General features: G+C 38.3%; 1 protein-coding gene across 2 annotated transcripts; it reads right to left on the reverse strand.

Moving 5' to 3' along the window:
• Window positions 1–1,394: 1,394 nt before the first annotated feature.
• Window positions 1,395–13,653, reverse strand: gstt2 (glutathione S-transferase theta 2). 2 transcript variants are annotated; one of them, XM_085785701.1, is made up of 6 exons: window positions 13,521–13,635; window positions 13,374–13,484; window positions 10,236–10,323; window positions 8,920–9,070; window positions 6,375–6,551; window positions 1,395–1,548 (listed from the first exon to the last, which is right to left on the reverse strand). In XM_085785701.1, the coding sequence occupies exons 1-6, from the start codon at window positions 13,531–13,533 to the stop codon at window positions 1,396–1,398; spliced, it is 693 nt and encodes a 230-aa protein (XP_085641827.1). In that variant the 5' UTR covers window positions 13,534–13,635; the 3' UTR covers window position 1,395. The 2 variants fall into 2 exon arrangements, with proteins under 2 accessions (XP_085641827.1, XP_085641826.1); XM_085785700.1 differs by having other exon boundaries at window positions 13,374–13,653.
• Window positions 13,654–13,907: the final 254 nt, after the last annotated feature.

The following is a 13,907-nucleotide window of genomic DNA, read 5'->3' on the forward strand; positions in this document are numbered from 1 at the left end:
TCTGACTAGGGATGTCACCATTACTTGTTTTCACAATTAATCGTGGTATTCAACGCCACAATTAATTGATCGTAAAGATTCCTAAATACCGTCACTTTCCAAAAAAAGATGATGTATGAAGCGTATATGCAGATGTAGCTCCAAAGTGAAGGTAAATGCTCAGACACTGGTCCATTTATCTAAAGTAACATTGAATTAGTAGGAATTTAAATGCTAAAGTGTCATTTGTAATTAAAATAAAAAGATTAAAATGAACTTAAACATTTGGTATCGATGACACTTCCCCTGGCGGATGAATAATTGGTCATATATTAATAGATATTTAAAATATTTTATAATTAGTAATGTATATTTAACTATATTTGATTTTACACATTAATAGTGTTGTGAAATTAATTAATTAATGCAGAATAATCATGATAATCGTAAATACCGTGATTATTTCTCTGACAATAATAATAGTACCAAAAAAAATCTATTATCGTGACATCCCTACCTGTGACTGTGTGTGAGTGTGAGTCAGGGTTCTTACGGATCCTTAAAAAGTCTTAAAAGGCATTGAATTCATTCATCTAAAAACAAGGCCTTAATTGGCATTAAAATGTCTTAAATCAATTTTTCAAAAGTCTTAAAATTTTTAACACAAACATGGTAAGTGGTATTTTATGGTTGTAATTAGTCTCAAATCTCTAAATAATTGGTAACATTCTGACATAGAGAAGTTAGTGGCGGCCGTCAACGCTAAATCTCTCACCGCCTCCAGCTCCTGAGTCAGTGTTTTGTTTTGTTTTTTTGGACTTTTTATGCATTTATTTAGAAAGGACAGCTGGAAAGAGACATTTATTTAGAAAGGACAGCTGGAAAGAGACATTTATTTAGAAAGGACAGCTGGAAAGAGACATTTATTTTGAAAGGACAGCTGGAAAGAGACATTTATTTTGAAAGGACAGCTGGAAAGAGACACAATCCAATGTTCATGTAGCAGTCACTTTACCTTGGATCACATAGGAAAGTGGGTCAAATTGTCCCTAACCCTATGATGTAATTGATGTGGTGTTTTGTTTTTCTTTTTTCTGCATTTGTGTTTATTATGAAGTCGGTCTTAAATTTCATTTCAAGTGGCTTTAAAAAAGTCTTTAAAAGTCTTAAATTTAACTTGGCTTAAGCTGCAGGAACCCTGGTGAGTGTTTATGTGGTTGCCGTGACAACGCTGAGGATGAAGAGCAGTGAAACGAGACAACGAAGGCGTTGGTGGAAAAATAAAACCTTTATTGTCTAAATCTGCCGATCGATCAGAACTCGGCTCGGAGGCCACGCCCCCTCGGTGTGACCTCACCCCCGTCGCCGTGGCTACGATGAGGTCACAGCTACGATGAGGTCACAGCTACGATGAGGTCACAGCTTGGCGGCCTGGCGGCGGCGGTCTCGGAGCGCGTACAGGACGGCGTGGGCGCGGTCGAAGGCGTCGCCCACGGCCGACTGGACCCGGCTCCTCCAGCCGAGCAGCCGAGGACGAGACAGCAGCACATCCCTGGCCCCGCCCACCGGCTACACACACACAGACACACACAGACACACACAGACACACAACCACAGAGAGACACACACACAGAGACACACACAGAGAGAGAGAGACACACAGAGACACACACAGAGAGAGAGAGACACACACACACACACACAGACAGAGAGACACACACACAGACACACAACCACACAACCACAGAGACACACACAGACAGAGACACACAACCACACAGAGAGAGACACACACACAGACACACAACCACACACAACCACAGAGACACACACAGACAGAGAGAGACACACACACACACACACACACACAGAGACACACACACACACACACACAGAGAGACACACACACAACCACACACAGAGACACACACACACACAACCACAACCACACACACAGAGAGACACACACAGACACACACACAGAGAGAGACACACAGAGAGAGACACACACACAGACACACAACCACAGAGAGACACACACAGAGAGACACACACACACACACACACAGAGACACACACACACACAACCACAACCACACACACAGAGAGACACACACAGAGACACACACACACACACACAGAGAGACACACACACACACACACACAGGTTAGAGGGGCTTAGTCCACAGCAGCGGTTCTCAAAGTGGTACACAACTGTTGCTAGTTGAAGTTTTTAAAGTTTTTCTATTTTTTTCCCCTTTTTTTTTATTTTTTGAGAAATGTTTACCACTTTTTTATTTTAAATTTAGCTTTTTTTTTTTTAGAAATTTTACCACCTTTTTTCTAAAATTTTTAAGTTTTTAACACTTAAACTTAACACTTTTTTTTTTTTTTTTTTAACTTTTTCAGAAATTTATTTAAAAAAAATGTTTTCCTTTTATTGCTTTTTATGAGAATTTTTTACCACAGTTTTTTATTTTTATTTTTATTTTTTTTTTGAGAAATTTTGCCACGTTTTCTAGAATCTTTTGAAAAAACTGTTTTGTAGAAATTCTACCACTTTTTTTTTCTAGAACATTTTTGACTTTCTTTTATTTTTTTTTATACATTTTTACTACTTTATATTATTTTCATTTAAAGGGACAACGAGGAGTTTCTATTTGGTTATAAAGTCTGATATTAATGTGGATGAATCTCCGTTACCACTTGTTAATGGTCCATTTTAGATAAATCTATGGTTTTGTCTCTATGGTTATTTTGTTATTATTAGTGGTGGTGGAAATGCTGGGCGAGCCGACCAGCGTTTCTTTACTTTCGGTTTCGTGGCGAGTCATGAGAATAACGCCGCCGTATGAATCTCCGTTTATGGTGGGAACTACGACGGTATGTGATCGTCTTCCAACCTCTGACTTTAATTCTTGATGAATGAAAACATGAGTCTGTCTTGCGCCAGTCAAAGAATTTCACGGTGCGGAGGCTCATAGATGTAGTGTGAAAACACTTCGCTTTAACAAAACTCCTGGTTGTCCCTTTAAAAATCTTTTGAGAAATGTTTACCACTTTTTTTTTTTTTTTAATTTTACCACTTTAAAAAAAAAAAGTATTCTTTTTTCCTTTTATTGTTTTTTTATGAGAATTTTTTACCACAGTTTTTTTTTCCTTTTTGTTTATTTATTTATTTATTTATTTTTTAGAATTTTACCACTTTGTTTCTTTTCTTTTTTTTTTTCTCTTTTAGAAATTTTGCCACGTTTTCTAGAATTTTTTTGGATTTTTGGAAATTTTTGGAGAAATTCTACCACTTTTTTTCTAGAACATTTTAAACTACTACTTTTTATTATTTTTATTTTACCTTTTCTTTTCGACATTTTACCACTTTTTCTAGAACTTATTAAAAACTTTTTTTAATATAAATATACCCACTTTCTTCTAGGACTTTTTTTGGATAATTTTTTCCACTTTTTTCTAGAAATGTTTAAACGTTTCTGGAGAACTTGTGCCACTTTTTCCAGAAATTTATTGACAACGCCGTTGGCCCTAATTTGAAATCTTTTTTTTTTATAACACTTAAAGCTCCAGTTGGTAAGTTGACGAAAGTGAAAGTAAACTCCGCGACTTGGTCGGAAATTTCAAGACAATACTCCGTCAGGTCCCTTTATGAACCTCTGCCAAGTGCCCCACACACACACAGACACACACAAAGTAGCCATGAACGCACTCACAGAGAAAAAAAAAAAAAAAAAAAAAGATGTACCGTATCCATAGCACGACGTGTAGGAGCGGCGATTGGCTGCTCCTCCTGCTCCCTCTACCTGACTGGTGGAGAATCGTCGGGCGCGGTGGATTTTGGCAAATACGATTACAGGCTGTAGGTGGAGCCAGAGGAGTTGGATTTTGTCCTAAATTACTCATTTAATGTCTGACCATCAGAATATAGTGACAATTCCAGCAAATATGACTGAATAATTGTTACCAACTGAAGCTTTAAAAAAAAAAATGTTTTTTTAAACTTTTTTAGAAATGTTTACCACTTATTTAAAATTATTTTTTTCCTTTTATTGCTTTTTATGAGAATTTTTTACCACTGTTTTTTATTTTTAGTTTTTTGAGGAATTTTGCCACGTTTTCTATAATCTTTTGAAAAAACGGTTTGGAGAAATTCTACCCCTTTTTTTCTAGAACATTTTTAACTTTCATTTGGGATACATTTTTACTACTTTTTATTATTTTTATTTAACCTTTTCTTTTTGACATTTTACCACTTTTTCTAGAACTTATTAAAAACTTTTTTTTAATAGAAATCTTACCACTTTCTTCTAGGATCTTTTTTCTTTTACTTCTTTTTTTGGACAATTTATACCACTTTTTTCTAGAATTGTTTACATATTTCTGGAAAAATTGTGCCACTTTTTCCAGAAATTTCTCGACAATATTTCCCAAACTTCACGCCATTGGCCCTAATTTGAACGTATTTTAAAAAATTTTTTTCCTTTTATTGCTTTTTATGAGAACTTTTTACCACTGTTTTTTTTTTTTTTTTTTGAGAGAGAAATTTTGCCACGTTTTCTAGAATCTTTTGAAAAAACGGTTTTGTAGAAATTCTACCACTTTTTTTCTAGAACATTTTTAATCTTTTTTTTTTTGGGATACATCTTTACTACTTTTTATTATTTTTATTTAACCTTTTCTTTTTGACATTTTACCACTTTTTCTAGAACTTATTAAAAACTTTTTTTAATAGAAATCTTCCCACTTTCTTATAGGATTTTTTTTTTTTACTTCTTTTTTTGGGATAATTTATACCACTTTTTTTCTAGAAATGTTTAAACGTTTCTGGAGAAATTGTGCCACTTTTTCCAGAAATTTCTCTACAATATTTCCCAAACTTCACGCCATTGGCCCTAATTTGAACGTATTTAAAATTATTTTTTTCCTTTCATTGCTTTTTATGAGAATTTTTTACCACTGTTTTTTAATTTTAGTTTTTTGAGGAATTTTGCCACGTTTTCTATAATCTTTTGAAAAAACGGTTTTGGAGAAATTCTACCACTTTTTTTTCTAGAACATTTTTAACTTTCTTTTGGGATACATTTTTACTACTTTTTATTATTTTTATTTAACCTTTTCTTTTTGACATTTTACCACTTTTTCTGGAACTTTTTAAAAACTTTTTTTAATAGAAATCTTACCACTTTCTTCTAGGATCTTTTTTCTTTTACTTCTTTTTTTGGACAATCTATAAGCCTACCACTTTTTTCTAGAAATGTTTAAACGTTTCTGGAGAAATTGTGCCACTTTTTCCAGAAATTTCTCTACAATATTTCCCAAACTTCACGCCATTGGCCCTAATTTGAACGTATTTTAAAAAAAATTTTTCCTTTTATTGCTTTTTATGAGAACTTTTTACCACTGTTTTTTTTTTTTTTTTTTGAGAGAGAAATTTTGCCACGTTTTCTAGAATCTTTTGAAAAAACGGTTTTGTAGAAATTCTACCACTTTTTTTCTAGAACATTTTTAATCTTTTTTTTTTTGGGATACATCTTTACTACTTTTTATTATTTTTATTTAACCTTTTCTTTTTGACATTTTACCACTTTTTCTAGAACTTATTAAAAACTTTTTTTAATAGAAATCTTCCCACTTTCTTATAGGATTTTTTTTTTTTACTTCTTTTTTTGGGATAATTTATACCACTTTTTTTCTAGAAATGTTTAAACGTTTCTGGAGAAATTGTGCCACTTTTTCCAGAAATTTCTCTACAATATTTCCCAAACTTCACGCCATTGGCCCTAATTTGAACGTATTTAAAATTATTTTTTTCCTTTCATTGTTTTTTATGAGAATTTTTTACCACTGTTTTTTAATTTTAGTTTTTTGAGGAATTTTGCCACGTTTTCTATAATCTTTTGAAAAAACGGTTTTGGAGAAATTCTACCACTTTTTTTTCTAGAACATTTTTAACTTTCTTTTGGGATACATTTTTACTACTTTTTATTATTTTTATTTAACCTTTTCTTTTTGACATTTTACCACTTTTTCTGGAACTTTTTAAAAACTTTTTTTAATAGAAATCTTACCACTTTCTTCTAGGATTTTTTTTTTTTTACTTCTTTTTTTGGGATAATTTATACCACTTTTTTTCTAGAAATGTTTAAACGTTTCTGGAAAAATTGTGCCACTTTTTCCAGAAATTTCTCGACAATATTTCTCAATATTCACGCCATTGGCCCTAATTTGAACGACATTGACCAAAAAAGTAACGTACTTCAGTCTCAGAATAAATATTTGTGTGTTTCTGCTGTTTGTCCAACGGGGTCCGTGCCTCCGTGGTCTAGTTGGTGTCAGTTTGAGAACCGCTGGTCAACGATGGTGATCGACCAATCAGAGCCTCTCACCTGCATGAGCTCACAGACGGCGAGCAGGTCGGCCACGGTGATGTCATCGCCGCAGAGGAAGGGCTGTCGCCGTAGAAACATGGACTCCATCTTGTCCAGAGTGTCGTCGAGCTCCGACAGCGCGCGACCCAAACGCTGCTCGTCCACCGGGGAGCGCGTCTGGGCGGGGAGGAGCACCTGGGGGGGCGGGGCCAGTCGTCACGGTTACCGGAGTTTATAGATCATATATAATACTATAATAATATATAAAACTAAGACTACAACGTTTTAGTGAACAAATAATCTTAGTGGGGCAGATAAGCAAAATAATTGTGCGTTTCAATGACTAAAGCATGAAACTTTCAGCATTTCATCTACATACCCCAAGGTTTAATTTCAGACGTGGAACCACTTTGGTGGCCGACCTTTAGGGGTCTTTAGGGGTCTTTTTCCACATTATTCATCGTCATTCATCGTCTGTATAACGTTGTACAAGAAAAAAGGCTACAGAATATACGTTATATTATTGAGTATTTAGTAGTATTATGTGACACAACCTCTGCCATGCTAAGGAATGGCTTCTCTGTAATACATTCTATTGGTGGTGGGGGGGGGGGGGTTCCGATGAGCAGGAAAAGTGGGTGTGGCTGTTTTCTTCCACCAAGGAGTGTTTTGGCTGAAAAACTAATGTTTGCGATCAACTCAGAATCATGAAAAACCTCTAGTTTGACCCCTCACCCCCTATTTAAGGCCAAATTTAACATCACGGAATTTTCGCAAAATCTGCACGGGTACCCCAACTTTGAGTAGTTTTTTAGGGGGTTTCCCACGGGAGTTGAATTTCAACATTTTATTACATGATATTACACACCTTCCTAAACACAATGGTGAAGAAATGTATTGGTAATGATTTACTTCCCAGATTTTCATAGGTTTCCAATGGGGAATAATGTGGAAAAAGACCCCTAAAGACCCCTAAAGGTCAGCCACCAAAGTGGTTCCACGTCTGAAATTAAACCTTGGGGTATGTAGATGAAATGCTGAAAGTTTCATGCTTTAGTCATTAAAACGCACAATTCCTTCCATATATGAGCTTATCTGCCCCACTATCTAGTTCCAGAGGTGGAGAAAGTCCAAGTAGAGTCTCAAGTCTTTGCTCTCAAGTCCCAAGTCAAGTCCAAGTCCTAAGATTTTTGTCTCGAGTCCCAAACGAATTGATTATAATTAATGATTCCTTATGATTTATTTATTTATTTATTTAAAAGGGACAATACACATTAATTTTAGAGAGCGATATAAACATTCATTCATACCCACTGCAATGCAGCTGTACAACTCCTCCATCTGATTAATTCATTCAGTCACCATGAGCATCCTGGACCCAGCACTTCTTTAACTTCTTAACTTTTTAACCTTCTAAGATTTTTGTTTCGAGTCCCAAACAAATTGATTATAATTAATGATTCCTTATGATTTATTTATTTTTTTATGTATTTATTTATGTAAAAGGGACAATACACATTAATGAACATTCGTACGTGTGCACAAATGTAAATGCGTCAGAGTTAGCAACTTGCTAATGTGCATCCGTATAGTCCCTTGGCAGGTAACACACAAACAGACAGAAATGCACAAGAATTACACAGTGGTTCACAATCATATACACATTCATACCTAGACATAAAGTACAGTAAAGTAAATTGGCCATCTTTATATGTGCGCAGGCTCGGCCATGTGCTGATTTACAAGGCTGTTCTTCAGATGATTCCATCTTATTTATCATCCCTTCTAATCTTGGCTAACAGTCTCTACAGTCTCCGCTCTCAGGACTTCTGTCATTTTACTGTTCCTAAGGTGAGAACAGAAATGGGGAAGAAAGCTTTTAGATTCTCTGCTCCGAGTTCATGGAACAGTTTGCAGTCAGAGCTCAAACTCCAAAGTCTGGTTGGTATCTCTGAATGTGTTCAAGTCCATGATAAACTCCATCACATCCAGGCTTCAGGAGTGCAAATGTTTTAATTGAGTGCAAATGTTTGACTAATCTTGTAAATCATTTTAACTAATTTTTTAAAAATTCAATTTTGTTTGTTTGTTTTATGTTTTTAATTAATGTGACTATGTGTTGAAACTGTGCTGTCATTCTTGGCCAGGTCTCTCTTGCAAAAGAGATCTTGGATCTCAATGGGACAAACCTGGTTAAATAAAGGTTATAATAATAATAAAACATGTGATCTGTAAAGAGCCTGGTATAAAGGGCCAGTTTCTAAAGTGCAAGTGCAAGTTTAAATAGGTAAAGTACAAGTCTAAATGGATGAATCCAGAATGTGATGACCCGCACCAAGACATTGGAGACAGTAGCAGCAGGTGTATAAGTACCATTCACACACAGACTTACAGAGATAAACTGCAAAATGATGATTCAATTCCTCTAAAATAAAAACTAAACTCAAACAGATTCATCACTTGTTGAACTCACTAAAACTAAAACTTAAATAAAAAATCAAACTGAAAAACTAAATAAAACTAAAAACTCATGAACACTGTGTGTGTGCGTGTGTGTGTGTACCTCCAGTATAAAGACTTTAGCAGCGTGCGGCCGCGTGTTGCTATGGTGCCAGGCCGTGTACTCGTCCACTCGGGCTCGTCTCTCTGGTTGCCGTGGATACCAGTGCTCTGGGACGTTGTACTTGGTGACCAGGTACTTCAAGATGGCGTCGCTGCACAACACACACACAACACACACACACACACACACACACACACAGGTCGGTGTTGTGTTCCTTGATCCTAAAGTTGCTTCGACCAAAACAAATATTTTCACTCCAAAAAAAACTTAAAAAATCAGTCAAAGAAAAAAGTCTTTGAATTAAAAAATTATTTGAGACCCAAAACACTGCATTTGAACACTTTTTTTCTTTGATTGAAATTGTTCGTTTTCTTTTGTTGATTGAAATTAATGGGGTTTTTTTGGTTGAAAATACTTTTTTTGATTGAAGTAAAGACACATACAGTATGTCCTACCTATAATATGACCCAAAGACAAAACAGATTACTTCAAGCAGAAGTAAGTGATATGTTTGTGTTAATATAAGTCTTAAATAGTTGTATCTTCCGACAGCAATCACTTCTATAGAGTGTTTGGTCTGAAACACGGGTCTGTCAGTCACTCTGCTCTGCTCTGAGCCCAGGAGAAAACATTTATCGTATCCTACAACCTTTATCCAATGAGGAGAGAGAACGGCATAAAGGGGCAGTCCTCTCTGTGTGTGCAGCCAAGGGATGCGCCTGAATGTGGTGACGTAGGGACGAGGACCAGTAGATCCATGACGAGGGCGGGGGCTGCTAACTCCATCTGCTGACAAGACGTTATGGTGTTTTTCCGACCGTGAAGTGGTACCAGTTCGATCTGGTACGAGTTCACGGGTCAGAAGTTACGAGTGGCCGTTATAGTGACTTTCACAGGTAAAACAGGTCGGAGAAACACGAGTGGGTTGCCTGGAACGCTACAAAGTCGTAAGTCGTGACTTGAAGCTGTAATTTACGGTTTCAAAAGCCTGCCTGGAACGCAGCATTAGCCAAAACCACCGGATCGCTTACTTCTGCTTTAAATCATTTTGAAATATATTTTCAGTCAAATAATAACTCACCTCAAACAAAAAAAACTTTTCAATCAAAGAAAAAAAGTGTTCAAACGCAATTTCTGGGATCTGAAATCATTTTATTGCATTTTGCATTTTTCCTTAAATGAGAATGTTGTTGTTTTTTTGAGTGAAAATAATTGATTCAATAATAAAGACACAAATCTACCTTCATATTCCTGTTCCCTACAACTCAGCGTGTGTGTGTGTGTGTGTGTGTGTGTGTGTGTGTGTGTGTGTGTACCTCTCCGTGAGGACGAAGCTGCCGTCCACCATGACAGGAACCTTCTGCATCGGGTTCAGCTTGGTGAAGTCTGGAGTCCTGTGTTCACCTGGAGGACACGGCGGTGATGTCACTGAGCTGTGATGTCACCGAGCTGTGATGTCACTGAGCTGTGATGTCACCGAGCTGTGATGTCACTGAGTGGTGATGTCACTGAGCTGTGATGTCACTGAGCTGTGATGTCACTGAGCTGTGATTACATCATCAACATCCGGTTGATAAATTTGCGTAAATTTTGCGTGGGAAATGTTCTTACGCACTCATTACGCACACATCTGTGAGTACACACGCACGGTTGATAAATGAGGCTCCTGGAGAGTTCAGGTTTAAAGGGACTGTTCAACATTTTAGCGAATTGGCCCATTGCCATACAGTAATCCCTATAGTCATAGCAGTAGGTTTGTTTTCATGGGATTTCTTGGTTTCCCTCATCAAACTCATCAAATACACAATCCAACCACGCTATGAGATAATAACACAACGTTACCACACAGAGTTGTTTTAGAGGGAAATTCATGCAAAACCACTGATGCACGTTGCCTTCAGGGACAGTTTTTCATCAAGCAGTCTCTGTATTTCCCTCTAAAACAACAACAACTAAAACAGCCTGCCTCCTACCTAAAGTCGCTAATTAGCTTAGCTCGAACACTGGAAGTGTATAGGTACTGTTAGCCTGCCTCCTACCTAAAGTCGCTAATTAGCTTAGCTCAAACACTGCAAGTGTATAGGTAGTGTTAGCCTGCCTCCTACCTAAAGTCGCTAATTAGCTTAGCTCAAACACTGCAAGTGTATAGGTAGTGTTAGCCTGCCTCCTACCTAAAGTCGCTAATTAGCTTAGCTCAAACACTGCAAGTGTATAGGTAGTGTCAGCCTGCCTCCTACCTAAAGTCGCTAATTAGCTTAGCTCAAACACTGCAAGTGTATAGGTAGTGTTAGCCTGCCTCCTACCTAAAGTCGCTAATTAGCTTAGCTCAAACACTGGAAGTGTATAGGTAGTGTTAGCCTGCCTCCACCTAAAGTCGCTAATTAGCTTAGCTCAAACACTGCAAGTGTATAGGTAGTGTTAGCCTGCCTCCTACCTAAAGTCGCTAATTAGCTTAGCTCAAACACCGCAAGTGTATAGGTAGTGTTAGCCTGCCTCCACCTAAAGTCGCTAATTAGCTTAGCTCAAACACTGGAAGTGTATAGGTAGTGTTAGCCTGCCTCCACCTAATGTCGCTAATTAGCTTAGCTCAAACGCTGGAAGTGTATAGGTAGTGTTAGCCTGCCTCCTACCCGAGTCAGAAGCTGGTTTCATTTTAGCTCTAAACTCTGTTCACTTTATCCACATTTCAAACATGTTTAGGTGAGAAAGTAGCCGTTTAGATCAGCAGTGTGTCGTTAATTTGTCTAAATACCAGCTGTTTACTATTTTGTTGTGACGAATTCGGCGCTACTCAAGCTAGCCGTTGTGACCAACGCGCTTCCGGTTACTTTCACAAAATAAAACACCCGTTGAAAACACACATACAGAAAACCATGACGATATAATCTGTGCTTTTACTTTGAAATAGGAAGCTAACCTACCCTCGATGTAGCTTGAACCAAAATAAAGCGTCTTTACTTGAACCCTCCGTTTTGACCGATCTCATCCCGTTAGCGGCATTTGACCGCTCAAGATGCCTTACCGGAGAGTTTTGTCAGCTCTGAGACGAAGATCGGCCGCCGGTTTCCGTTTAGAGTTGCTGAAGAGTTTCTCTGATGACTTTAGGAGGAGGCAGGCTAACACTACCCATACACTTCCAGTGTTTGAGCTAAGCTAATTAGCAACTTTAGATGGAGGCAGGCTAACACTACCCATACACTTCCAGTGTTTGAGCTAAGCTAATTAGTGACTTTAGGTGGAGGCAGGCTAACACTACCCATACACTTCCAGTGTTTGAGCTAAGCTAATTAGCAACTTTAGATGGAGGCAGGCTAACACTACCCATACACTTCCAGTGTTTGAGCTAAGCTAATTAGCAACTTTAGATGGAGGCAGGCTAACACTACCCATACACTTCCAGTGTTTGAGCTAAGCTAATTAGCAACTTTAGGTGGAGGCAGGCTAACACTACCCATACACTTCCAGCGTTTGAGCTAAGCTAATTAGCGACTTTAGGTGGAGGCAGGCTAACACTACCTATACACTTCCAGCGTTTGAGCTAAGCTAATTACGGGCGAGACAGCTCTATCTCCATGGTTACTGCACGCATAGTCGAAAGGATGGTGTCTATCTGCTGGTCATGGACTCAGGAGTGAGGCAAGACACGGAAAAAAAATGTTCGCATATGATCCCTTTAATGTTTGTGGTCCGGGGTGGGGCTGGGGGTCCTCCAAGTTGCCTCTTGCCCGGGGCCTCCAGAGCGTCTAGAAACGCCCCTGCTCTGAACAACCATGTTGTTGTTTTGGAAACTAGAGACACTTTGACTTTCTACTGCTGCTGCAAGGCTAGCATTAGCATAAAGCTGCTGCTGTTGGAGAGTCTTTCTTTAACAGAAACATTAATTATAATGTAATAGCCTATAATATATAATATAATATACTACTATGGAGAGTTCAGCTTTAACAAACAGAGTTTAAAGTTCTGCTACTGGTGGTTTAGGTCTAAACTACATGAATGACATGTCAGTAGAGTCTAAACCCAGCAGAGCTCTGAGATCTACTGACTCAGGTCAGATAGTGGAGCTCAGAGTTCAGACCAGACCTGTGCAGCATAACAACAACAACAACAACTTTAAACTTTATCTAGCCTATTTTCTTTTATTTGCTCTTGCTTTTAACTCTGTTTTTTGTGCTTGTTTTTATTCTGTCTTATGCTTCTTTTTTTTTAATGTTTTGTCTTTATGTAAAGCACATTGAGTTGCCTTGGTATGAAATGCGCTATATAAATAAAGATGCCTTTACTGCGGAGCCGCGAGGATCTGGGGCAAAGTTCACCAGGACAAAGTTCACAACAGGAAAACAAACCAGGACAAAGTCTCTAGTCTCTGGTCTCTAGTCCTGGTCCCGGTCTGTCCCGGTCAGTCCCGGTCTGTCCCGGTCTCTAGTCCCGGTCTGTCCCGGTCTGTAGTAGCTCACCTCTCCTCAGGGCCACGGTGCGGACTCGGTGCGGGATCCCGGTGCAGCCCAGCAGGATGTGCAGCGCGCGGCAGGGCTGCGACAGCAGGTCCAGGTAGACCTCCAACACACCTGCACCTGCTGCTGCCATGGAGACGGGGACACCTGCTGCTGCTGCCATGGAGACGGGGACAGGGACAATGAGACAGGACACCGAGCTGCACCGCTGCTCTTCCTCTAAAGACGCTGCAGATGACGTCAGCTGCTCTTGCGCGCTCCCGTAGTTAGCCGCTGCGCGCTCCCGCATGCAGAGTCATGAACATGAAGCAGCTGCAGCACAGACTTTTTCTGTCTTGCTGTCATCCCCTGGCGTATTTATGATGGTTTGGTTGTGTATTAATGTTGTATACACTTATTTCATCTAACTGTATTCAGTCCTGTGTATACTCTTGTTGTCAATAAAGTTGTTAAAAAAAAAGAAAAAAGCTGCAGCACAGACACATTTATCCCCGGTTTAATTTATGCTGGAAAATGTTTTGTTTGGCTTCACTGAAT

This window comes from Trachurus japonicus, chromosome 9 (assembly GCF_045865225.1).
Source record: "Trachurus japonicus isolate A0001 chromosome 9, Traja_1.0".
Classification (NCBI taxonomy): Eukaryota; Metazoa; Chordata; class Actinopteri; order Carangiformes; family Carangidae; genus Trachurus; species Trachurus japonicus.

Coding starts and splice junctions, on each gene's coding strand:
- gstt2 (XM_085785700.1), bottom strand. CDS start 13,533: ATGGCAGCAGCAGCAGGTGTCCCCGTCTCCATGGCAGCAGCAGGTGCA. Junction 10,324..13,373: donor CACCGTGGCCCTGAGGAGAG/GTGAGCTACTAC, acceptor CGTGTCCTCCAG/GTGAACACAGGACTCCAGAC. Junction 1,549..6,374: donor CCGTCTGTGAGCTCATGCAG/GTGAGAGGCTCT, acceptor GTGTGTGTGTAG/CCGGTGGGCGGGGCCAGGGA.